Source organism: Pseudochaenichthys georgianus, chromosome 8 (assembly GCF_902827115.2).
Source record: "Pseudochaenichthys georgianus chromosome 8, fPseGeo1.2, whole genome shotgun sequence".
Taxonomy (NCBI): domain Eukaryota; kingdom Metazoa; phylum Chordata; class Actinopteri; order Perciformes; family Channichthyidae; genus Pseudochaenichthys; species Pseudochaenichthys georgianus.
Genome location: NC_047510.2, coordinates 32882596 through 32907238, shown reverse-complemented (window position 1 = coordinate 32907238; position 24643 = coordinate 32882596). Strand labels below are relative to the sequence as shown.

At 44.5% G+C, this 24643-nt stretch overlaps 1 protein-coding gene across 1 annotated transcript in view; it reads right to left on the bottom strand.

Moving 5' to 3' along the window:
- Window positions 1–24643, bottom strand: part of grin2ba (glutamate receptor, ionotropic, N-methyl D-aspartate 2B, genome duplicate a) — a 238127-nt gene that overhangs the window by 17583 nt on the left and 195901 nt on the right. Inside the window, 5 exon segments of the mRNA XM_071204120.1 lie at window positions 9375–9562; window positions 11756–11916; window positions 14108–14337; window positions 19129–19254; window positions 21030–21183. Of these exon segments, the coding sequence (XP_071060221.1) occupies window positions 9375–9562; window positions 11756–11916; window positions 14108–14337; window positions 19129–19254; window positions 21030–21183 (859 nt within the window).

Genomic DNA, 24643 nt, shown 5'->3' with positions numbered 1-24643 from the left:
GGAGACTGAGGGGTAAGACAGGGAGACTGAGGGGTGAGACGGGGAGACTGGGGGGTGAGACAGGGAGACTGAGGGTGAGACAGGGAGACTGAGGGGTGAGACAGGGAGACTGAGGGGTGAGACGGGGAGACTGGGGGGTGAGACAGGGAGACTGGGAGGTGGGACAGGGAGACTGAGGGGTGAGACGGGGAGACTGGGGGTGAGACAGGGAGACTGAGGGGTGAGACAGGGAGACAATGAATGAATTGTTAACAAGCTGCTGTAACAAAACTATTTCCCAATTTTGGATCAATAAAATATATATCATCCATCCATCTTCTCCCGCTTATCCGTGGTCGGGTCTCGGGGGTAGCAGTTCCAGCAGAGAGCCCCAAACTTTCTTTTCCCTGGCGACATCAACCAGCTCTGACTGGGGGATCCCAAGGCGCTCCCAGGCCAGCGAAGAGATATAATCCCTCCACCTGGTCCTAGGTCTACCCCTTGGTCTCTTCCCAGCTGGACGTGCCTGGAACACCTCCCTAGGGAGGCGCCCAGGTGGCATCCTAACTAGGTGCCCGAACCACCTCAACTGGCTCCTTTCGACGCGAAGGAGGAGCGGCTCAACTCCGAGTCCCTCCCTGATGACCGAACTTCTCACCTTATCCCTAAGGGAGACACCAGCCACCCTGCGGAGGAAACCCATCTCGGCCGCTTGTATCCGCGATCTCGTTCTTCCGGTCATGACCCATCCTTCATGACCGTAGGTGAGGGTAGGAACGAAAATGGCCCGGTAGACAGAGAGCTTTGCCTTCTGGCTCAGCTCCCTTTTCGTCACAACGGTGCGGTAAAGCGACTGCAGTACCGCTCCCGCTGCTCCGATTCTCCGGCCCATCTCACGCTCCATTGTTCCCTCACTCGAGAACAAGACCCCGAGATACTTGAACTCCTTCACTTGGGGTAAGGACTCATTCCCTACTTGGAGTGGACAGTCCATCGGTTTCCTGCTGAGAACCATGGCCTCAGATTTGGAGGTGCTGATCCTCATCCCAGCCGCTTCACACTCGGTTGCGAACCGATCCAGTGAGTGCTGAAGGTCGCAGACCGATGAAGCCATTAGAACCACATCATCTGCAAAAAGCAGTGGTGCAATCCTTAGTCCACCGAACTGCAGACCCCCCCCCCACGACTACGCCTCGAAATCCGATCCATGTATATTACAAACAGGATTGGTGACAAAGCGCAGCCCTGGCGGAGGCCAACCCTCACCGGAAATGGGTCCGACTTCCTGCCGAGGACCCGGACACAGCTCTCGCTTTGGGAGTACAGAGATTGGATGGCCCTGAGTAGAGACCCCCTCACCCCATACTCCCGCAGCACCTCCCACAGTAACTCCCTGGGAACTCGGTCATACGCCTTCTCCAAGTCTACAAAACACATGTAGACCGGATAAGCGTACTCCCAGGCCCCCTCCAGGATCCTTGCGAGAGTAAAAAGCTGATCCGTCGTTCCACGACCAGGACGGAATCCGCATTGTTCCTCCTCAATCTGAGGTTCGACAATCGGCCTGACCCTCCTTTCGAGTACCTTGGAGTAAACTTTCCCGGGGAGGCTGAGTAGTGTGATGCCTCTGTAATTGGCACACACCCTCTGATCCCCCTTTTTGAAAAGGGGACCACCACCCCGGTCTGCCACTCCTTCGGTACCGTTTCCGACTTCCACGCAACGTTGATGAGACGTGTCAACCATGACAGTCCCTCAACACCCAGAGCCTTCAGCATTTCCGGGCGGATCTCATCCACCCCCGGGGCTTTGCCACTGTGGAGTTGTTTGACGACCTCAGTGACTGCCCCCCGGGAGATTGGTGTTGATCCCCCATCATACTCCAGCTCTGCCTCTAACATAGAGGGCGGAGTTGTCGGGTTCAGGAGTTCCTCAAAGTGTTCCTTCCAACGCCCCAACACTCCATCAGTTGAGGTCAACAACGTCCCATCCTTACTGTTCACAGCTTGGATGGTTCCCTGCTTCCCCCTCCTGAGGTGTCGGACAGTTTTCCAGAACAACTTTGGTGCCGCCCGAAAGTCCTTCTCCATGTCTTCTCCGAACTTCTCCCACACCCGCTGCTTTGCCTCGGCCACGGATGAGGCTGCTGCCCTTCGGGCCTGTCGGTACCTTGCAACTGCCTCGGGAGTCCCCCGGGATAACAAATCCCTGAAGGCCTCCTTCTTCAGTCGGACGGCTTCCCTGACCACCGGTGTCCACCAGGAGGTTCGAGGGTTACCGCCCCTTGAGGCACCTAGGACCTTGAGACCACAGCTCCCCGCCGCGGCTTCGGCAATAGAGGCTTTGAACACCGACCACTCTGGTTCAATGTCCCCAACCTCCACAGGAATGCCCGAAAAGCTCCGCCGGAGGTGTGAGTTGAAGGCCTCCTGAACTTGGGCCTCCTCCAGACGTTCCCAGTTCACCCGAACTACACGTTTGGGCTTACCAGGTCTATCCAGAGGCTTCCCCCGCCACTCGACCCAACTCACCACCAGATGGTGATCAGTTGACAACTCCGCCCCTCTCTTTACCCGAGTGTCCAAAACATACGGCCTCAGGTCCGATGATACGATAACGAAATCGATCATGGACCTTCTGCCTAGGGTGCTCTGGTACCACGTACACTTATGAGCATCCTTATGTTCAAACATGGTGTTTGTTATGGCCAATCCATGACTAGCACAGAAGTCCAGTAACAAACCACCACTCCGGTTCAGATCAGGGGGGCCGTTCCTCCCAATCACGCCCCTCCAAGTGTCTCCATCATTGCCCACATGTGCGTTGAAGTCTCCCAGCAAGACTAAGGAGTCCCCTTCAGGAGCCCCAGACAGGACTCTTTCCAGGGTCTCCAAGAAGGCCGTATACTCTGAACTGCTGTTGGGTGCATAAGCACACACAACAGTCAGAGTTTTCCCCCCCATAACCCGCAGGCGTAGGGAGGCGACCCTCTCGTCCACTGGGGTAAACTCCAACAACGAAGCACCTAACCGGGGACTTGTGAGTATCCCCACAGGTGAGCCCAACCAGATCCAACTGGTACCGCTCCACCTCCCGCACAAGCTCCGGCTCCTTCCCCCCCAGAGAGGTGACGTTCCACGTCCCCAAAGCCAGCTTCTGCCGCCCGGGTCTGGTCCGTCGAGACCCTCCGCTTTCACTGCCACCCTTCTGGCAGCGCACCCGACCCCATCGATGTTTCCCGTAGGTGGTGGGCCCGCGGGACGGAGAAGCGGAGGTGTTGCCCACGTTGCCTTTTCGGGCTGGGCCCGGCCGGGCTCCGTGGCAAGCCCGGCCACCAGACGCTCGCCGACGAGTCCTCCTTCTGGGCCTGGCTCCAGAAGGGGACCCCGGGCTTCCTCCGGGCCGGGTATCCTCACTTCTTGTTCTTGTTTCTTTCATGAGGTCTTTTGAACCAATCTTAGTCTGGCCCCTTGCCTGAGACCAATTTGCCATGGGAGACCCTACCAGGAACACAAGGTTCCAGACAACACAGCCCCCAGGTTCATCAGGGCACACAAACCTCTCTACCACCACAATATTTGAAGTTACTTTACCTTTTTGAAAAACACACACACACACACAGCGCTGCTACTGAACTGTATCTAGGCTGATAAAAATAAACCTGTCACACATCTCTTCACTACTCTCTCTTTATCTCTCTAACACACACACACACACACACACACACACACACACACACACACACACACACACACACCCACACACACACACACACACACACACACACACACACACACACACACACACACACACACACACACACACACACACACACACACACACACACACACACACACACACACACACACACACACACACACACACACACACACACACCACACACACACACACACACACACACACACACACCCACACACACACACACACACACACACACACACACACACACACACACACACACACACACACACACACACACACACAGAAGCCTGACCCATATCCACATTTGAACATGCACACAGTCACACACACCGAACCACACACACGGTGTTGAAATACACCAGGAGCGATGCTGGCACCCTAACTGGGACGCACTGGAACGGCCCCGAGGCCCCTGGATTCAGGATGCTCAACACGCTGAGCCCAAATAAACACACACACACACACACACACACACACACACACACACACTAACTGAGCGAGCGTTGAGTGTTAGGAATTAAAAGATGATATGAAATTTCGATGAAGTATTACAAACAAGATTACAAACAATAATTAACTATAAGTACAAGTGAAATATTCTTTATTACATTTGAGTTAAAGGTCCCGCGTCACGGCCATTTCTACTGATCATAATTCCGTTGTTGAGGTCGACGAGAATAGATTAGTAAAGTATGTGTATCCACTCTCTGTCCTACACGCCTTGTTGGAGCTCCTGCCCCCCCCTCCCTGTGAGCCCACTGTGCTCTGATGTGTGTTTATCTGTTACCATGGCGTTTGTTAGCAACCAGGAAATGACACCAGTAAGGACAAACAGATGAGAATGCTGCGTGGGGTCTGGGTGCCGTGTCGGCGGCACGTTGCGGGGCTCGCTGCTGGAGCGGACAGTGCGAGCTGGCTTACTGGTGTCGTTTCCTGGTTGCTGCGTGGGGTCTGCGAGACACCGAGGAACTCAGCCTGAGCGCACACACGTGAGTGGAGATCCACAGAGCTGAGGCTGAGAAAAGATAAGGTGTGTACCGGCGAAACTCCGCGGAGTAGCGCGGCTGAGAAAATATAAGGCTGAGTGAGCGAGGAGCTCCACTGATTGGTCCATTTGGGTATGGGCACGTCGCCATACTCAGGAAGCAAACAATGGACAAAGAGAAATGTCCAACGAGGCGTTCTGGGGCAGCAGACAGGTCTTCTCTGTGTTAGAGCTGTACTCGCTACAGGGTGTACATTGAGGGTTTGTGACTCTGCAGACCGTTCACATGCAGAGAAAGCTACATCACACACAAGGGACGGGTCATAACCGGAAAAGCATGACATGGGACCTTTAAGAGTAAGACAAAAGTATTTAAGTTATATAATGAATGTACCGTACTTTCCGGACTATAAGCCGCGACTTTTCCCCCCGTTTTTTTTGTGCAGCTAACGGCCACTAGGGAACCTCCTAAATCTATGGATTTTACAGGTAAAATTAACCACCTTTAACTCTATGGGCTCTATGACCGGTCCGCGCCCGCCACCTCTAAGGGGCGGGCTCCAGCAGGAAAAGCTGGAGGCCGGAAAAGAGTGAGACAGGTCGCACGCCAAAGTAAAAGTGGAACCGAGAGACAGAACGAGAGCAAGACAGACGGACAATTTAGCTGCTGCGGCTTATATGCAGCAGGGTTTCCTCTAGGATTTTTTCTCGCCGGTCAAATGTCCGGTCAGAATTTATTTTACCGGACAAATTTGAAACTTACCGGTCATATTTCAATAATAATAATAAGAGTTGTGTAGCAGAGTTTCCGTAAGCAGGTAATTTACCGGACTATGAGCGGATATGCTTCAGTTTAAAACTCAGTTCACGGGCTCATTTTTATATTGCTTCAGTTTATAATCGTAACAGATCGAAAAAATTCAGATTAATTTTCAATAAATGATTCCACAAACAACAAACAACATAATTATTACATTCAAACAAACTACTTGTAGTAGATAATGTACATTATTCAAAAGTTTACATTACATTTGAATAATATCACGGGAGAAACGGAGCCTCTCTTTTCCCCTCTCCCTCTCTCTCCTGACAGCCCGTCAGTTTCTCATGCAGCTCCTGCAGCTCGCTAAACAGAGGGCGGGGCTTCAGGTGATCCTGCAGAGCTGCGTGTCTCGGTCAGACTCAGCAGCTGATCTGATCTCTCTCTCGCGTCCGGTTAAACTTCACTCGGGTTTATGTCCATATCGATCAGATCCAGCTCTCCTGATCGGCCTTTATAGAGAGCACCGATCAAACTATTAAGAGTGAATATCGGCCGATAATGACCGGCGGCCGATCGATCGGAGCCTCCCTAATTATTACCAGACATTTTGACCGTCAGGTTTTGAATTTACCGGTTTTTTATAAATTTTACCAGCTAAAAACCGGTAATTACCGGCTAACGGAAACCCTGATATGCAGGTGCGCTTTATAGTCCGAAAAGTACGGTATACTATATGTTTTGGATCCAATGGATTAAGTAGCTTTTTTTGTCCGTTTCTTCAGTTTCTAGATGTGAGAAGAAAACAATATATGTGAAAATTAGTTTTCTTAACTAAATGTGAAAATGTCAGTTTTTTTCTGCCCAACCCTGCGAGCTCACGTTGACTCTAAAACATTGACTTGTGTATGTTTTTGTAGCATGTACTACACTGGTTAGAAATGGCCGTTTTGTAACACATTCCCTTCCTTTCTCCACTCGTTGTGCGACCCATTAATGCTCCGCGCTGACAGCAATGAAGTGTTTCTGAAGAACAAGCCCCGGAGAGCTTGGACAGTCTCCCATAAAAAGGGAAGCGTGATCATAAAGCTTCGGGCCCCCAGGGTGGAGCTTCATCTCAAGTTGTATTCCTGGCTGCGCTGTGTTACCTTTTCCGTCTGCTCTGGAAATATGAAAGTGGAATTATATGAGCATTTGACTCAAAGAGACAATTAATCACCACAATCGCGGTCGCAGAAAGTCCCTCAGAGGAACTGTTATTGTCTTCCCCTTCCACCAGTATTCATCACAAACAGGTGACTAAAACATCTCAAATCTTTCTGTCTGGAAGCTTGTTTTTCCCTGATTAGAGTAGATGTTCTTTCAATAAGTGTATTTTTGAAATTACCCACGGTGTGTTGTCCTTACAGGACAGCCCTGAGGCCTGATTTGCTCAAAGCACAAAGCACGATCAAGCGCCTCGTATTACCTCTTAAATGGTAATTCTTGTTTATTATAACTTATGTTTCTAGGTTTGGCCATTGTTTTTATTAAAGCTTATGTAACATTGTAATAACCTGTTGAGATCTGTCAATTTAGCGAGATCACAAATTATAAACAAACCAGGTTTAGCCAAATTTGTTTGGAGGAAATTATGGCTGAATTGATGTTTGTTGCCAACACCGTTCAAAGACCAACTTCCTGGTTCCACTTCGACCTACTATACAGTTCTTATAGGGCTTTCACACCAACGCGATTCCCGTTCTAGCTCCGTGCTGGAGCTTTTCTGCTTCGGAACCAGTTTTTCTTTTCAGGCCCCCGTTTTGTTCACACCGCCCAGAGCCCGGCTGGTGCTGCCGCTGCTGCGTCATGACGTCACCGTTTACGTCGCTGTGTGGTTGCGTTCTAGTCACTTTGCTCAGCGCTACTGCTTGTTACAACTTGTATTTGCCGTACTCGCCTTTAACTGTTAGCTCAGGTTAATCTCGCCGCCCCTCCGACGTAAGCGTGACGTATGCGGTTCTTGCTTCTAGACCGACACATTTTTTTGGGTGCTTGAAACGAACCGGATTCCGGAGCTTAGAGGCGGCTCCGCTGCGGTGTGAACAGGAAAAAACGGTGCTTTTCAGGTTCTAGCTCTGAACCGGCCCCGGAACCGCGTGGTGTGAAAGCTCCATTAGTGTAGCTTTGCATATACTCACAATCTAATGGTGCGATGAATAGATATTTACCGCAATAACTTTCAGTTTTCCCTACAAATAAAGGGGTTTAGATCATGCGTCTATTTGCCTATGACTCGCCTTATCAGAATTTGCTATAGCAATGTTGCTATGATCTTGTTAAGTATGTAGTTGAGAACATTGGATCTCATCCATCAACCATCTTAAGAAGTAATTCCCAAAGACCTACTAGAGCAGTTTTCACGAATACTATAGACTCTTTTTTAAAGAATGAAGCAAAATGTTCCTACAACTGAAATGAACTGACTTTTCTAAAGCAATTTGTCAGGTTTTTGCCATACTTGTAGCTAGTTGAGTACATTGGGTCTCATCCGCCACACACTTTTAAGAAAAGATTCCCTGCAGTTTTCTAGAAGTTTAAAGACATTCAACTATGTTTCCTTTTTTCCTTTTATCTTAAACAGCGTTGGAACCGGCCACACCGTCTCCAAAGAGCTGAGTACATTGGTTCTCATTTACGTCATGTAGTTTCAACAAGTCGGAAATCTGACGCAGACTATGTTTGTGAATGAAGCCAAATGTTATTCTAACTGAAACAAAACAGTTGGCAAAGTCAGTAAAATAAAACCACAGTTAGAATAAGTCAGTAGTTTTATAAATAATGTTTTAATAGTTATATTTATTCCTCTTTGTTTAAAAACGTAATTCCTCTAAGTGCTATCAAGAAACCCTGATTCTGACTCTTGCTTTAAGGCCACTTTAGACGAGTCATGTTCTGTTTCATCCCGAGGAACATATTGCATTATCTCAGTGACTAACCGGAGCTTCTTTCACTTATTATCTCTAAAGACTCATCACCTCAGCACAGCCGTATGCATGATAGACTCTCTGTCTCCGGAGTGCATTAATAGTACAAATACTTTGATACTGAACTTAAGTACATGTTTCTGGTATCAGTACTTTACTCCACTACTTCTGATGACTTTTTACTTTCTACTTGTTACATTTTGAACACAAATACCTGTACTTTATACTTCTTACATGTTGAACACAAATACCTGTACTTTCTACTTCTTACATGTTGAACTCAAATACCTGTACTTTCTACTTCTTACATGTTGAACTCAAATACCTGTACTTTCTACTTCTTACATGTTGAACTCAAATACCTGTACTTTCTACTTCTTACATGTTGAACTCAAATACCTGTACTTTCTACTTCTCTCATGTTGAACTCAAATACCTGTACTTTCTACTTATTACATGTTGAACACAAATACCTGTACTTTCTACTTCTTACATGTTGAACTCAAATACCTGTACTTTCTACTTCTTACATGTTGAACTCAAATACCTGTACTTTCTACTTCTTACATGTTGAACTCAAATACCTGTACTTTCTACTTCTTACATGTTGAACCCAAATACCTGTACTTTCTACTTCTCTCATGTTCCAAACAGCTGGTTCCTTTAGTCTGAATGTGTGTTTGGTGCGTGGTCATTATTCTTTAGAGTCATTGCGTGCCTATTGATTTGAACACGATCCGTGTATCCATCACTTCCTGGTCTTCTCTAAAGAAGAGGGACCAATGGAAACTCTTTAAAGCAGCTGCTAGTTATGGGTACTTTTTACTGAAGTACACTTCAAAGCCTCTTTACTTTGACTTAAGTAAAGAAGTTTAGTCAGTACTTCTACTTTCACCAGAGTATTTTTAAACACGAGTATCTGTACTTCTTGAGTACAATCTTTTTAAGAAAACAGCCTCACCGTCTCCAAAGAGCATCAGGATGGCCAGGTCGACGTGCCTCTTCCAAAGCGACTCCTTCTGGATGGCGATGCCGTACCCCGTGGTGGCGAATATGTATCCGCTGCCGATGGTCACCAGCTTACAGCCCTCATCCCGACCGGCCATGTAGTTCAGCACGGCCGCGTCGTAAATGAAAGCGTCTAGTTTGCTAATGAAAAACAGAGAGAGAGAGAGAGGGAGGGAGAGAAAGAGAGAGGTAGGTTACAATTAATTAGCACTGAGGAGTCACACATCGCGGCTACAACAGTCCAATTAACCTGCTAAACAGCACTAAGCTGCTGATAAGCGTAATAGACTTCCTCTGCGTTTGCCAAAGGCATGAGCTGGCACACAGACCGGGAGAGAAGCAACGCTTGATGGAAAGTGAAGAGGGGGAGGAGAAGTTATATTGGAGGTGTTCAGAAAAATAAATAACATGTTTTACAAGAAACTAGGAAGAAAGCCGACTTTAGCATTGATGGAAATTAGCTAATTACTAAAGCTGGCATCAATTATCTCTCCTTCTTTTGAGATGAATGTGTTTTTATGCCTGGTCCTTGTTTATAAAAATTAGTGCTGTCAAAATTATCGCGTTAACGGCGGTAATTAATTTTCTGAATTAATTGCGTTAAAATATTTAATGCATTTAACGCATGTGCAGAATGGCCCGCCCCATACGTGCCACCAGTGGCAGCGCCAAGGTATGGCTGGGGTAGGCTACACCCATACCAAGAAATGGCTTAGCCCCACCATGAAAAATGATGTTAAAGTAAGCAAAATAAAGTCTGCCAACTCGCGGAGTAAATTGCACAGACAGCAGTTAGTAAGATTGATTTCAGTAGCCACGGTTTTGAAAACTTTTGTCACGTAGTGATCGTCTTCTCAATAGAACATCTTTGATAACGGCGTGGTGTTGTTGCAGGAAGTCCCGACGGAGAATACTCTTGCTGTCGTACAGGGCAGAGCCATATAATAGTAATAATATGGCTCTGGTACAGGGGTGCACATAACTGGTACGCAGGGTATGTGCGTAATCTGAAATGCGTACCGTCACTTGTGTCACAAAGCGCATTTGCGTACCGACGTACTTGTGAAGCTTTTCCAGAAGGCGGTTAGATCACCGGACGACAGAGTCGGTCTCCGTGTGCACAGACAGGCTGCTGTTAACGTCGGTCTGTACAACGGAACTGTGCCAAAACTACGCCAACCGGCTGCGGAGGGAGACTCCCCCCTTCACTGGAGAACTGCGCTAAAACAGCTGATCACAACGTTCACACTAGCCCCCCCCTCTGTCGACTTTCCTGAAGTACTCCCCCGTTGATAGAAATCAACACGTAATGAATTAAGACCCCACGGTTTGATGATTGATAGGTGTGTGGGTTGTCTTTCATTTTGACATGCAGAAAAATGTTATAATAAACATAGATACTGTATGTTAAATGGATATATCCGCCTGCTTTCATTTATCTTTCCATTCCCACAACAATATACATAAATAAATGGCATATTTTGGACATAGTTCGAATGGTGATTAATCATGATTAATTAATTTTTAAGCTGTGATTAATCTGATTAAAAATGTTAATCGTTTGACAGCCCTAATAAAAATGTATAATAATAATAATTTAAAATAATAATAACCAAAAAGTTATAAAACATAGTTATTATTTAATACATAATTGTATTTTAAATTATTTCCATCACAAATATTAAATAAAGTAAAATGTATTGCGATTATTTTTGCTGAAACTTTAATTGGAGAAATTATAAAAAATTTCTTAATTATTATTTTCATCATCATTGGTAAATATTATTTAATGAGTATGGTTTGTCGAATACACTTTGTAGGCCAGGGATTCATTCAAAATGGTATTGGTATGGTAACCAAATATTGCACTTTATGCGATTTGTATAACTTAAGATTGGAAAATTAAAATCATATTATAATTCAAATTAATCAAATGTTTTCTTACGTAAATGTAAAACATCATTTTTTTTTAAAGTGCAGGTTTCAACATAATTAACTCCTGACAGAAGACATTTCAATATGCCTGAAGCATTCCGGGAGGCTGTGGCTCAGTGGTATCGGATAGCAACTTCGAGTCCCACTGCAGTCAGCATGTCGTTGTGTCCCTGGGCAAGACACTTCATCCCAAATTGCTCCACAGTATTGTGTAAGTAAGTATAAGTAAGTCGCTTTGGATAAAAGCGTCTAACAAGTGACATGTAATGTAATGTCATGTACCTATCAATACATCCATCTCCAAATGATAGTCACCACTTTAGTTTCAAACCGTATTTAAAATCTAAATCTGCTTTTACAAATGAGCTCAAAGCCCCGCGTCAGTGTGTGGTTTCTCACCCGGCCTTCAGACTCCCCAGAGCTTCGTTGACGTTCTTCTGATGAAACTTGGTCATGTATGCGTGCATCTCCGGATAGTTGTTCCTGATGTTCCTCTCCGTGCTGCCGTTCGGGACGGTGCCGAACCGGAACGGAGGCGAGAAGTCGTTTGGGCTCTGGAACTAAAGGAGGAAAACGAAGTGTGGTCAATTAAAGTTAAAGGACGACGTGAAGACCCGGGTTAGGGTTTTATTTGTATTAAAAGTACAGTTTTGCAAATCATATATTTTAGGGACCCGAAAATGAAAAATGAAATACCGAACAAAATTAGTAAAATTGAACAAAAATGAAAAAGTACACAGGGGTTGTTTGAAATGACAAATATTTACACATGTACACTCTAACACAGTGATTCTCAAATGGGGGTACGCGGACCCCTAGGGGTACGTTGGGGTACTGCATGGGGGTACGTGAGATTTAAAAAAAACGAAAAAAAGTTAATTAAAAAAATACCATGCATGATTACAAAAATAATCTTAGTACAATAAGTTAAATAGAAAACACAATTTTATATAAAATATTCCTAGAACCACCTCATATAAACATGTTAAATTGGTGTATTGTATTTTATAGTTTTGCATAATATATCATTTTGTTCATTGGTTTGTTAAACAGATATTACATCAGTTGAAAAACTCCTCGGAAAAATCAGTTTATTTATTTTTCGTTATGTCATGCATAAAATGAAAATATTCTTACTTTGTTGTAATGCATGCATGAAGGAGGTAATACATCACTATATTGGAATTCTTTATATAGGCTTTTTCGATCAAAAATGTTCGGGGTCGGTCAGGGGGTACTTGGCTGAGAAAATGTTTCAAAGGGGGTTCATGACTGACAAAAGTTTGAGAAGCACTGCCCTAACATATAGAATGTAATTTAGCAGACAGATACATACTGTAGATGCAACAGTGCACATTTCAACCAGACTGAATGAAAGAAAACAACTAAAGAAATAAATTAAACACAAAGTAAATTAGATAAGTATACACGTTCTCGTAATAGACACAAAAACATTAACAATAAAAACATAATTATTCTGATCAAGCATCATTTGTTGTATTATTTTATGATCGCTGTAGTGTCTGATTGGTACGGAGCCCTGGAGGGTTCATTGAGAGAAAAATAAATAAAACGTGGCCACGTTTTACTTTCTCGTTCACACGAGTTAATAAAGCGTGGCCTCGTTTTATTTAAATTGAGGGATTCCTGTCCGTGACTCACAGAATCTGCTGCTGCCCACAGCTGTTTTATAGAAGGAAAACATCCTTCACTTTATGAAATCTCTGTGGCACCAGTGGCCTGTACTACGAAGCAGGATTGGCTATTTACACTATTCATTCATGAAGTATGACGCTGCGCTGTCAGCACGCGTCTCCATGTTTGTGATTGGTCAAATGTTGGTAACCCCGTCCCTTTCACGTGAACGCACTCTCAGCCGGACAGAGAAACCCTGGTTGATTTGCTGAGTTGATAACCAGCTTCGTAGGACCGCTTAGCGACATCGCGTTTGTTAGGGTTAGTTAAGCCGGGTAACTCAAACATATCCAGGGTCTGTTGAACTGGCTTCGTCGTACAGGGCGCTGGAGGCAGTAACGTGTAACTCAGCAGAATCTGAGAAGAGCAGCACCAGCTGCAAAGAGCGGTGCCTTTTACGAAAGAGATGTCCTGTCACCGGGGCGCATGATGTGTGTGTGTGTGTGTGCGTGTGTGTGTGTGCTCAGCTCCGCTCTGTGTGTGCGTGTTCGGTGTGTTTGTGTGTGTCCGACACCCCCGGCATTTGTTTTCAAATTACCACGAACAGTAATTTACACAAATCTGGTTCTCCATAGTTATATGTGTATTCCAAGTGAAAGAAATTCGTTTAATCTTAATCTCGATGTGCTATAGTCCTGCCGGAGTGCACCGGAACGAACGATACTATCATAAACAAATGCCCACACACACACAAAACGAGGCCACGCTTTATTAACTCGTGCGCACGCTTTAGTAACTCGTGCGCACGAGTTACTAAAGCGTGCGCACGAGTTAATAAAGCGTGCGCACGAGTTACTAAAGCGTGCGCACGAGTTACTAAAGCGTGGCCACGTTTTATTTATTTTTCTCTCTATGAACCCTCCAGGGCTCCGTAGATTGGTAATCTTACACCTTATGTTTTTTTTAACCGGGAACACTTAACCAACATGTTTTGTAGCCGGACCTTCCTCTTTCTGTATGCGGCACCATGTGAGCTCTGTACCATGTATGTTCATACATTTAAAAAAAACATACAAAGCAAACGACAAACAAAAAGACAAAATATATCCGTGTTACCTTTTTGTCGGAGAGGCCGGTCACCTGGTCCACGTACTCCTCCTGGATCATGAAGGCGGCCAGGTTGGCAGTGTAGGAGGCGAGGAAGATGACGGCGAAGAAGGCCCACACCGACACCATGATCTTACTGGTGGTGCCTTTGGGGTTCTGCACGGGCACGGAGTTGTTGAACACGAGACCCCACAGCAGCCAGATGGCCTTACCGATGGTGAAGGACGGACCGTGAGGCTCTGAGAGACGAAACAAAGACACGGTTTAGGAAGACGTGACGGAGCGAATCGCTTTCAGACCAGAACGAGAGAAACGCAGTTGGTCTGGTTTTACCGTTGGGTCTTTAGCTGATTCTGTTTGGAACCTGTTGATGTGTCTTCTTTCCAAACAACTCTGCCATGCCACTCGATTCCAGCACCAGGCACTTTTTACGCTGCTATGGACAATCTAATGTACATTCCCCAAGATATTGAAGTGACTGTTATTTTGTATTTATTGATTGTTCTGTTTTTATCTTAATGTGCGCATATGTATGAATGTTTCAGTTGATAGGATATACATATTTTATACATATTTGTATTCATGATTGTGGGAAACGGTAATTCCATCTCTGTCTGTACACACAAACTGAAAGATTGACTTTGACTTCGTTGTCGTTCATTGTTAACGCTTGCTCAGAGTGTGAAATGTTGACTGCTTGGCGTTGTCTCAAATCGCTCATGGCGGCTGAACCCTGAGAGGAAGTGATGTTCACCACTGTTAGTTAGTAGCTAGCTAGAGTTAGCTATTGTTAACGGTGGGAAATCATCACATACTAATCAACTAACCGCGATAAAGGCAACAGTGGCTTATTTTCGACACAATAATAGTGGTGAGATAACCACAGACATGTGTATAGTGCTGTGTCCTAGAGCAACAGCATTCTCATGGTGAGCAACTTCTGTTACGTAGGCAAGATGGCCGACGTTGAGTGTGAGAAGTGTCCGCTTAAAGAGATTAGCAAAAAACCTGAGCGTTTTGCAGTCATTCATGTCCCCATCAGGAGGGATTTTAATAACTAAACTTCTGTTTTAGTGCCAACATCAGGTAACATTTGTCAGATACTTGGTTTATGAACATCACTGCAGAACTAATGACATTTAGGTCCCATTTAGCACACGTTAGCATGCTACAAGCTAAACATCATCATGTTTGTGTGCATGTTAGCATTTAGCACACGTTAGCATGCTACAAGCTAAACATCATCATCTTTGTGTGCATGTTAGCATTTAGCACACGTTAGCATGCTACCAAGCTAAACATCATCATGTTTGTGTGCATGTTAGCATTTAGCACACGTTAGCATGCTAACAAGCTAAACATCATCATGTTTGTGTGCATGTTAGCATTTAGCACACGTTAGCATGCTACAAGCTAAACATCATCATCTTTGTGTGCATGTTAGCATTTAGCACACGTTAGCATGCTACAAGCTAAACATCATCATGTTTGTGTGCATGTTAGCATTTAGCACACGTTAGCATGCTACCAAGCTAAACATCATCATGTTTGCATGTTTGTGTGCATGTTAGCATTTAGCACAGCCTCACAGAGCTGCTGGCATTGCGTCAGACTCTAGTAATTTGAAGTCACTTACATCAGAATATCACCAAAGTGTTATAATAGATCTTTTGGGGATACATTAGAGAATGTATTGTTCAATTCATCTCGGAGCTGTTCCAGCCATTATTCTGTGATCAGCAGCTGGTTCATAATGTTTGTGTGGGTGTGTGTGAGAGAGAGAAAGAGAACGTGTGTGTGCGAGTGTGTGTGGGTGTGTATTGTTGCATGGAGCTTTTGTTAGCGGACAAACCGACTCTATCGTGCCAAAAAATCTTCCTTTGTGAAGTTTGCAAAAGGGAAAAGTTGGTTAAATGAATCGGGCAGCGACTTTTGCAAATCTGCAGTCGGGCCATTGATACTTTCCTTTCAGTTTTGAATCCTTTGAGTCCAAGACTTCGATCTGCACTCTTCATGATACCAAGCGCGCGGCGAGCAGATACAACGAGAACATAACAGCTTTAGGGAGGAGCACATCTTCCCCAGAACACGATGAAGGGTGAAAAAAGAAGCCATTGTCTAAGTATAGCCACATCAGAGATAGAGTTGTGGGAAGACATTGATTTTTTGTTGTTTCTTATCTTTCGGGCTTGGGGCGGGAGATCTAACACAAAGCTAGCCTCTTGCTGTCAGAGCCGGCGACACGTGAGTTTGAGAAATATGGAAATTAATGCAAATGCGTTTCAACACACCTGTACTGTACAGGAGGAGGAGGAGGAGGAGGAGGAGGAGGAGGAGGAGGAGGAGGAGGAGGAGGAGGAGGAGGAGGAGGAGGAGGAGGAGGAGGAGGAGGAGGAGGAGGAGGAGGAGGAGAGGAGGAGGAGGAGGAGGAGGAGGAGGAGAGGATGAAGTCACGGGTCAGTGAGGACGGCTGGTCTATATGTGGAGGCGGCCCGCAGTGCGATTGTGCGTCTTTGTGCACAGAAAGACCATTTGTACATCTGCCGTGGAGATGTTACAGACGGGAAGCGTTTACCTGCAGAGCTGCTGCTTTGCAGCGGTGGAAAGACGATTCTCTACTTATTTAAAGATCCCCTATTCTACTGTTTTTCATCAATATATTACAGGTCTCAGATATATCCAGAGCCTGTCTCTGATTGGCTGAAACACCAAACAGATAATTGCAGCATTACCCATAATCCCCTCTGTTTCAGCCCTGTTTCCAAAGTGCTGGTTACTTTAGATGAAAATAAGGAGCCCCTCCCCACGCCCCTCTGAGAGACATTTGGTTACAAAGAACTCAATGGAGCTCTAGAGGAGATTCAGGTGATAAGGGGGGGGGGGTTACCTTGTTGCTGATTGGCTAATGGTTACTCAAGACAACACATCGTTATGACATCATCAAGTGGCCAAAATCTGATCAGCTCATTTTCAGACAGGTTTTTATAGAAATGGAGCAAAAAGAGAGAAAATCTTTGTTCCTGAAACTTTCAGAGTCTCTTTCCACAGAGGGGACACATGTTGATGTAGAAGAGGGGACACATGTTGATGTAGAGGAGACATGAAGAAGAGGGGACACATGTTGATGTAGAAGAGACATGAAGAAGAGGGGACACATGTTGATGTAGAAGAGACATGAAGAAGAGGGGACACATGTTGATGTAGAAGAGACATGAAGAAGAGGGGACACATGTTGATGTAGAAGAGACATGAAGAAGAGGGGACACATGTTGATGTAGAAGAGACATGAAGAAGAGGGGACACATGTTGATGTAGAAGAGACATGAAGAAGAGGGGACACATGTTGATGTAGAAGAGACATGAAGAAGAGGGGACACATGTTGATGTAGAAGAGACATGAAGAAGAGGGGACACATGTTGATGTAGAAGAGACGTGAAGAAGAGGGGACACATGTTGATGTAGCAGAGACATGATGTGTCCTTAAAGAGCACTAATGCTACACAAACACCTCATCTCAAACCTAGTCCCTCTGTCCACGCATCACAGTGATAAACCTGCAGCCTGTGAGATGTGCATCGCCATGACGCAGAGTACAGGTCACATCTGTGCACAGCTGCCAAAAGGGACTGACAGCAGCGGACCTGAGCTTGTAGAAAATGCATTCCTAAGGCCGTGTTGTTTCTCCTTCTTAAACATGGCAGCGCTGCAATGGAATAACACGCGGGGGCGGAGTCTCAACCTGTAATGAATCCATTCATCACAGGTTAATTCATCAAATTCTCCATTAATCATAATATTATAAAAGATGGATTTACTTGGCCTGTAAACATATCTTTTGCATTAGAGCTGTTGCCTCTCAGTGTGCAACTTAAACTTATTATTACCGGCTGGTTCTTAGCTTGACAATTTATACTTTTATAAATACTGCTGCTGCTACTTTCTCTACTGGAACGTGTACTTTGTAAATTGTAATAATTTTGAATTGAAATGTTAAATATTAAGTGTATGCCCCTCAGAGTGTTTGTTCGATGGTGTCGAATGAAAGGAAACTAAATAGATCCATGTGTGCGGCCGCCACCCGCCCTGGACCACAGAACACACAGATGGCAGTCGGCCCATCTGAACATTAACCTTTGCTTTCCTTTGTTCCGTTTGAACACTATGCCTTGGTGGCAGATACACTCGCTTTTCAGCTGGCTGTCATGTAGATATTGTGGAAAGCTTTACATCAATCAGTCAATGTTTATTTATACAGCCCAATATCACACATGTTACACTTGTCTCAGTGGTCTTCACAGTGTGTACAGAATATCAGTATGACAATACGACACCCTCTGTCCTTAGACCCTCTGTCCTTAGACCCTCACATCGTACAAGGAAACACATCCGGAGAAACCCCACAGTTTAAGGGAACATGGGAGAAACCTCAGGGAGAGCAACAGAGGAGGGATCCCTCTCCAGGACGGACAGACTGCAATAGATGCCGTGTGCAAATCCAAGAGACAACATATTTGCAGCATATAGACCGAATGTTAGGAAATGCATGTGTGTACCTGCCTACTTCCTGCTAAACACATTGATGTCAGAGTGCTTAAAAGTCTAACTTTAACTCTAAAGTACGTCACTTTGAGCACATGTTGCAAATGCATAATTTCCCTGGTGAATTTGACCTGCCCTCCGTCTGCTGCTAGAACACACCGGGGAGCGAGGGTGGAGGCAGCGGGGCCGGAAGAGAGAATGTATTTACATCCATATCCTCAAACATATGCATCCTCCCAACAGGTGTGTGTGTGTGTGTGTGTGTGTGTGTGTGTGTGTGTGTGTGTGTGTGTGTGTGTGTGTGTGTGTGTGTGTGTGTGTGTGTGTGTGTGTGTGTGTGTGTGTGTGTGTGTGTGTGTGTGTGTGTGTGTGTGTGTGTGTGTGTGTGTGTGTGTGTGTGTGTGTGTGTGTGTGTGTGTGTGTGTGTGTGTGTGTGTGTGTGTGTGTGTGTGTGTGTGTGTGTGTGTGTGTGTGTGTGTGTGTGTCTCACCTCTGCCGTCAGCCAGACAGTGGTTGTAGCCCACGGGGCTGAAGTACTCGAATATAAACACAGCCATTGCTGACACCAGCAACAGCATCACGAACATCATCACCCACACATCCGCACTGAAGGGCTCTGGAGGGAGGGAGGAAGGGAGGGAAGGAGGGAAGGAGAGAGGAGGGGAAAAGGAGGAAGAAGAAGAAGGGGAAGAGACGATGGAGGGAGGAAGAGGGAGAGAAGGCGAGGGCGTCAGACAACAGGAAGCGAGGGAGGGAGAGGGCAAGAGAGAGATATGTAAATTGAGGAAGAGAGAAAGAGAAATGGAGTGGGAGTGGGAGATGCGAGAGGGCAGGGAGCGAGAGGCAGAATAAATAAACAGTTAGCATCATTATCATGCACTCCAGTCTGCCTCCTCGTCACACACATGCATCAGCACTTGGCTGTAATCACTAAATCACTTTTAGTTCAACTTCCGAAGGTGTAACAATGCACGAGGACCTAACGCGACCTTTGCACCTGGCTCTGCAGTCACATCAAACTAAACAATGGCAAAACTACATCCCCAAAGTTTTGCATATCTCACAAATTGCCGTTAAACAAAATGATGTACGTGGACGAAACAAGATTTGTTCGGGGGGTATTTAATGTACAATTTGATTTAATTCAATCCCCTTAATAATTATATTATCATTTTACATTTAGGTACTGTTCACACCTCTTTATAAGTAATTATGCTGAGTCTATTCTATATAACATGTATATTTTTGTATCCATTATTGTATGTATGTTAATAATTCTCTTTATGGGAGTATGATACAACACAATGTAAAAACATAGCGGGCTGCCAACATGTGTTCCTGTATTATAGTGGGCCGTATGCTTTGACTGAATATCTCCCTGTAGCTGTCCTACAAATTGAACGTTTGCACCTTTAAGTGGATAAGGCTTCAGAACCACTTACAATAATAACTACACGTGCCAGCAAATACACAAGGGTCACAAATCACACATCAAATATCACATTATTATATTCAAATACCTTAAAGGTGGGGTAGGTAAGAATGGAGAAACCAGCTCGACTGCGCTAGAATTTGAAAATACACAGCCGGAAGAAATCTGCCACTTCCTCACAGAGCCCCGCCCCCAACACACACGAACGCGCACATGACCAATGAGGGCACGAGAGAAGTTTGTGCCCCGATGGAAGGCTGACAGGCAGGTAGGCCATCCAGTTACTTGATTGGTCGTGCTTTTTACAGCGCCACGGCTTCCACAGATGACCTTTTTTAATGTATTTGTTGTCAAAGCACTTCAGATATTCATTGCTATCGGGATGTTAAGAGCATTCCATGGAATATAACAAAAAGTGTATCTCGAGCCGGTTTCTGAAACTTACCCACCCCACCTTTAATATCGATATTATAACGATAATGTTTGCCAGTGGATGAATGTAGATCAAGTATTGTATTTAAGATTAGATTATATTAGATTCCTTTTATTGTCACGACACGGAGTTCAGCGGAATTCCAAGCATCCCTGATGGTGCAATCACACAAAACAGACAGTGTAAGTATACTTTTGACAATACAAGCTAAAACCTTTTAATATATAATATATAAAGTGACTATAAATTGGACCTATGATACATTGAACAGTACGATTACAAAACAATACAACATTAAAGAGGACATATTAAGCAAATTGTTCGTAGCATCTTCTAAAAAGACGACAAGACTCAGCGGTTTTTTAAATACAATGATCTCTTTAGGATAATGTTGCTACTACCCCATTATTTTAATTTAATTTCACGTTTGTGTAAAGTATGCAATGTCTTGTAACTATGTTGTTTAAAAGAATGAACAATTAATAAAATGTATTAAAAATAAAATACAATGATCTGTGCTCCTTACCTAAGAAGGCGGAGGGCGACACGGTGCCGTTGCTCCTGGAGACCATGACGCTGATGCCCGTCTCGATGAAGGGGACGGAGAAGTCGATGACCTCCGACCTCTCCTCGTTGATCGTCAAGGAGCCGACGGCCATGTGAGCGTTCTTCAACACCACCTAGAGAGGGGAGGGTGGAAAACAGGAAGCGTCCGTTATTCAAACATCGTTCCTCCATTTAATCAAATATGTCCTTAAAACCTTTCGTCTGGGTTAAGTGTGTTGAAAAGATCTTAGACAACTTTAAGGGGAAACCTGGAGACTTTCAAAAGATATGGCGTGGTTTCTAAGGTTCAAGGTTCAAAGGCTTTATTGTCACAAAGCTACAGTGTAGAAATGGCAATTCAATTCTTCTGACCTGAGCTCCTCCAACAACGCAACATATATAATAAAATATAAAATACTAAGTAGTGCACAAAAGGTATATTGATATATATTGAGATTCAACAATATAACTATTCATTTTTGGCATTTATCAAACATGTGAGTCAGATATATCTCTCGCCTTATTGGTCATTGCTTCTTTTCTTTTGTTTTTATGACCTTGTTGTGATCAGCTCACCGCCTGTTGGAGCCACAATGCTTCTTTATCGTTTAATCATTATTTATATTATTATGATTATTTGTTCACACATTTCATGGGTCACAGTTGGCCATGTGGTTGTACTCGAGTTATTTTTTGTTTTATTTCCTTTATTAAACATTGTGAAACTTAAAGTGGACCTGTTATGCTATATTGGAAACGTATATTGTAACATGTCTGTGAAGTGTTTTGCTTCAAATCCCAAACAGATCCTCCATTGTAGCCATGCCTCATTCTGCTCACACCCCTCTAATGAAGCCCTGTTAGAGAAACGCGGATTTTGGGTCCTTGGCTTTAAAAAAAAAAAAAAAGGAGGCGGAGCTAATGCCTGATCAGAATTCTACCGGAGATAAAGTTAAATTCTGCTGTGATAAAACGCCATCCTGTTCTAAACCACAACAAGGATCATTTCTGAAACAGTATGGAGCTCAAATGCTTTTTCTCTTGCAGGTTTATCACAAGGTGAGTTCCTTTTTATTTCCTGCTTTTTAAACACATGCTCTCCAGTACAGGTTAGCTCTGAGTGTTAGCGATGCTAATGTAAACAAAGAGGAGATTACGTCCAAAACACGTCAGGCATTGTTTCTGATAGCCAGACCCGGCGGCAGACATACGTCTCTGGGCGGACATTTGATGTACCAGGGCGGGCCCACCCCGAAACTTACATTTTCCGGGAAAACTGAATTGTGAAAGAGCTGATATGCTGAAAACCCAACCCCTGCAGGGGGGTCTGGGGAGATTCTCCCCCAGGAGATTTTTTGAAATACTAACATAAAATACACATTCTGGTACTCTCTTGAGAAGAAAAATAAATAAATCTATTACTACACAACATATTTAAAAAAATGAATGCCATTTCAGTTTTTTGTTACTTTGTTCTGAAAGCTGAACCTGCTGCTCCTCACAGAGAGAAGAGGGAAGAGGCTGTGAATTACTTTACTTGTGGATAAGGGTGGATTGCCCCCATTGTTCTGTGTGTCAAAATGAAAGACAGCCCACACACCTATCAATCATCAAACCGTGGGGTCTTATTTCATTACGTGTTGATTTCTATCAACACGTAATGTTGTATCGATGTATATAGAGAAGTACTACAGCAAAAGTATTCTCCGTCGGGACTTCCTGCAACAACACAACGTCGTTATCTTGATTCTGATTGGCCAGAAGACATTATCAAAGATGTTCTATTGAGAAGACGATCACTACGTGACAAAAGTTTTCAAACCGTTTCTAGTCTTCGGTATTTCCAGACAAGTGACTGCTGAAATCAATCTTACCAACTGCTGTCTGTGCAATTTACTCCGCGCGAGTTGGCGGACTTCATTTAGCTTACTTTAAAATCATTTTTCATGGTGGGGCTAAGCCATTTATTGGTATGGCTGTAGCCTACCCCAGCCATACCCTGGCGCCGCCACTTAACATAATAATAAAACAATTAAAATGTTGTATTCAGCCCTGATTAAAACAGCGGGCCCAAATCCTGGATGGGCGGGCCCGGCCCCATGGGGCCCGCCCATGACGCCGGGTCTGCTGATAGCAACTCTCTGTGGGTCCGCCACCGATTTGACGTCAGATCTGCAGCAAATCTGTATCCGCTCGTTGTACACCCGTTTTTAAAAGATTTGGGTACGGAGGAAAAGAGAGAGGGTTTTATTTTCTGACGCTGCGTGAGTTCCCCGACGCACCGGGGACACATGTGTATAAAAGACATCACAAAGTGCATTTTGCATGATAGGTCCCCTTTAACTTTGGTACAGCCTCTATCTTGGGACGCGTCAACGTGATGAGGGGTAAAACTAATAACATTAACTAACTAATTGGGAGTTTACTCGCTATACTGCCTTTACGAAATACATTTTCAGGATAAAGATAGACTACGAAAGTGTGTAAAACCAGCATTAAAACACAAGCATGAAAGTGACATATCACATCCTTCAGCTAATGTGAAGGTGATGTGCTGAAAGTCTTTCTAAATCCAGATGAGAAAATGTGAAATGGACAAAGGTGGACGTTGTTACTGCGGTCCCAGCGTTTTAAATGTCATCGTGCAAACATTTGAACAAATAGCTTATTACCATTTTATGGTGGACTCTGCTCTTATATCACTGGGTGAATGAATAAATGTGACTGGGCCTCTTTCGGCAATCTAATATGAAGAGTAAATATTAGGTTACAGTGTCAGCTCTTATAATCCGGGAGCAATATCTTCTGTCTAGACACATGGCTTTACACTGACACACACAACCCATTGTGGAGGAGCAGTTTTTCAACCGTGCAAAAACTATTGTTCAGAGTCGAGGGGAAAGCTAACGTCCGGTCCGCTAACATGCATGAAGCTGCAGCAGCAGATTTTTGGGAAATGTAGGAAATCAAATTTGACAAAATATCAGAACGGACAGGTTTGAAGGAAAGTGGATGCATTAAAAAAGCGGAGAGGCAAAGTGAGCAAAGCGAAGAAACATGAACATGGAGATAGGGGGGGGGGGGGGGGCTGAAGGAGTTCTTGTAGGACTGGATGGTCACTGGTTTGAATCCCAGTACGGAGCACAAAAGAAAAATATGTAATAACATTATTCGTAATAAATAAAATAATGCTGTTTGGACAGATGGGATTTAAAAAGAATCACACCATTATCTTTTGAATCTATATTTTTATTTAAGAGAATGGTGTAAAAATAAATGTTTTCTGTTAAAGGTCCCATGTCATGCTTTTCCGGTTGTTACCCGTCCCCTTGTTGTTATGAAGGTTTTTCTGCATGTAAACGGTCTGCAGAGTCAAAACCCTCAAAGTGCACCCTGTAGCGAGTAAAACTCTAACACAGTCTATGCTGCCCCAGAACGCCTCGTTGCAGATTTCTCATTTTCCATTGTTTGCTTCCTGGGTACTGTGACGTGTGAACACCCAGAGGCCACACCCTCTGCCAGCCTTTCACGAATCAAAGCTTCACAAACCTTTCAGCGATGCATGCTGGATATGTACAGCGTAGGGCGGGGGGG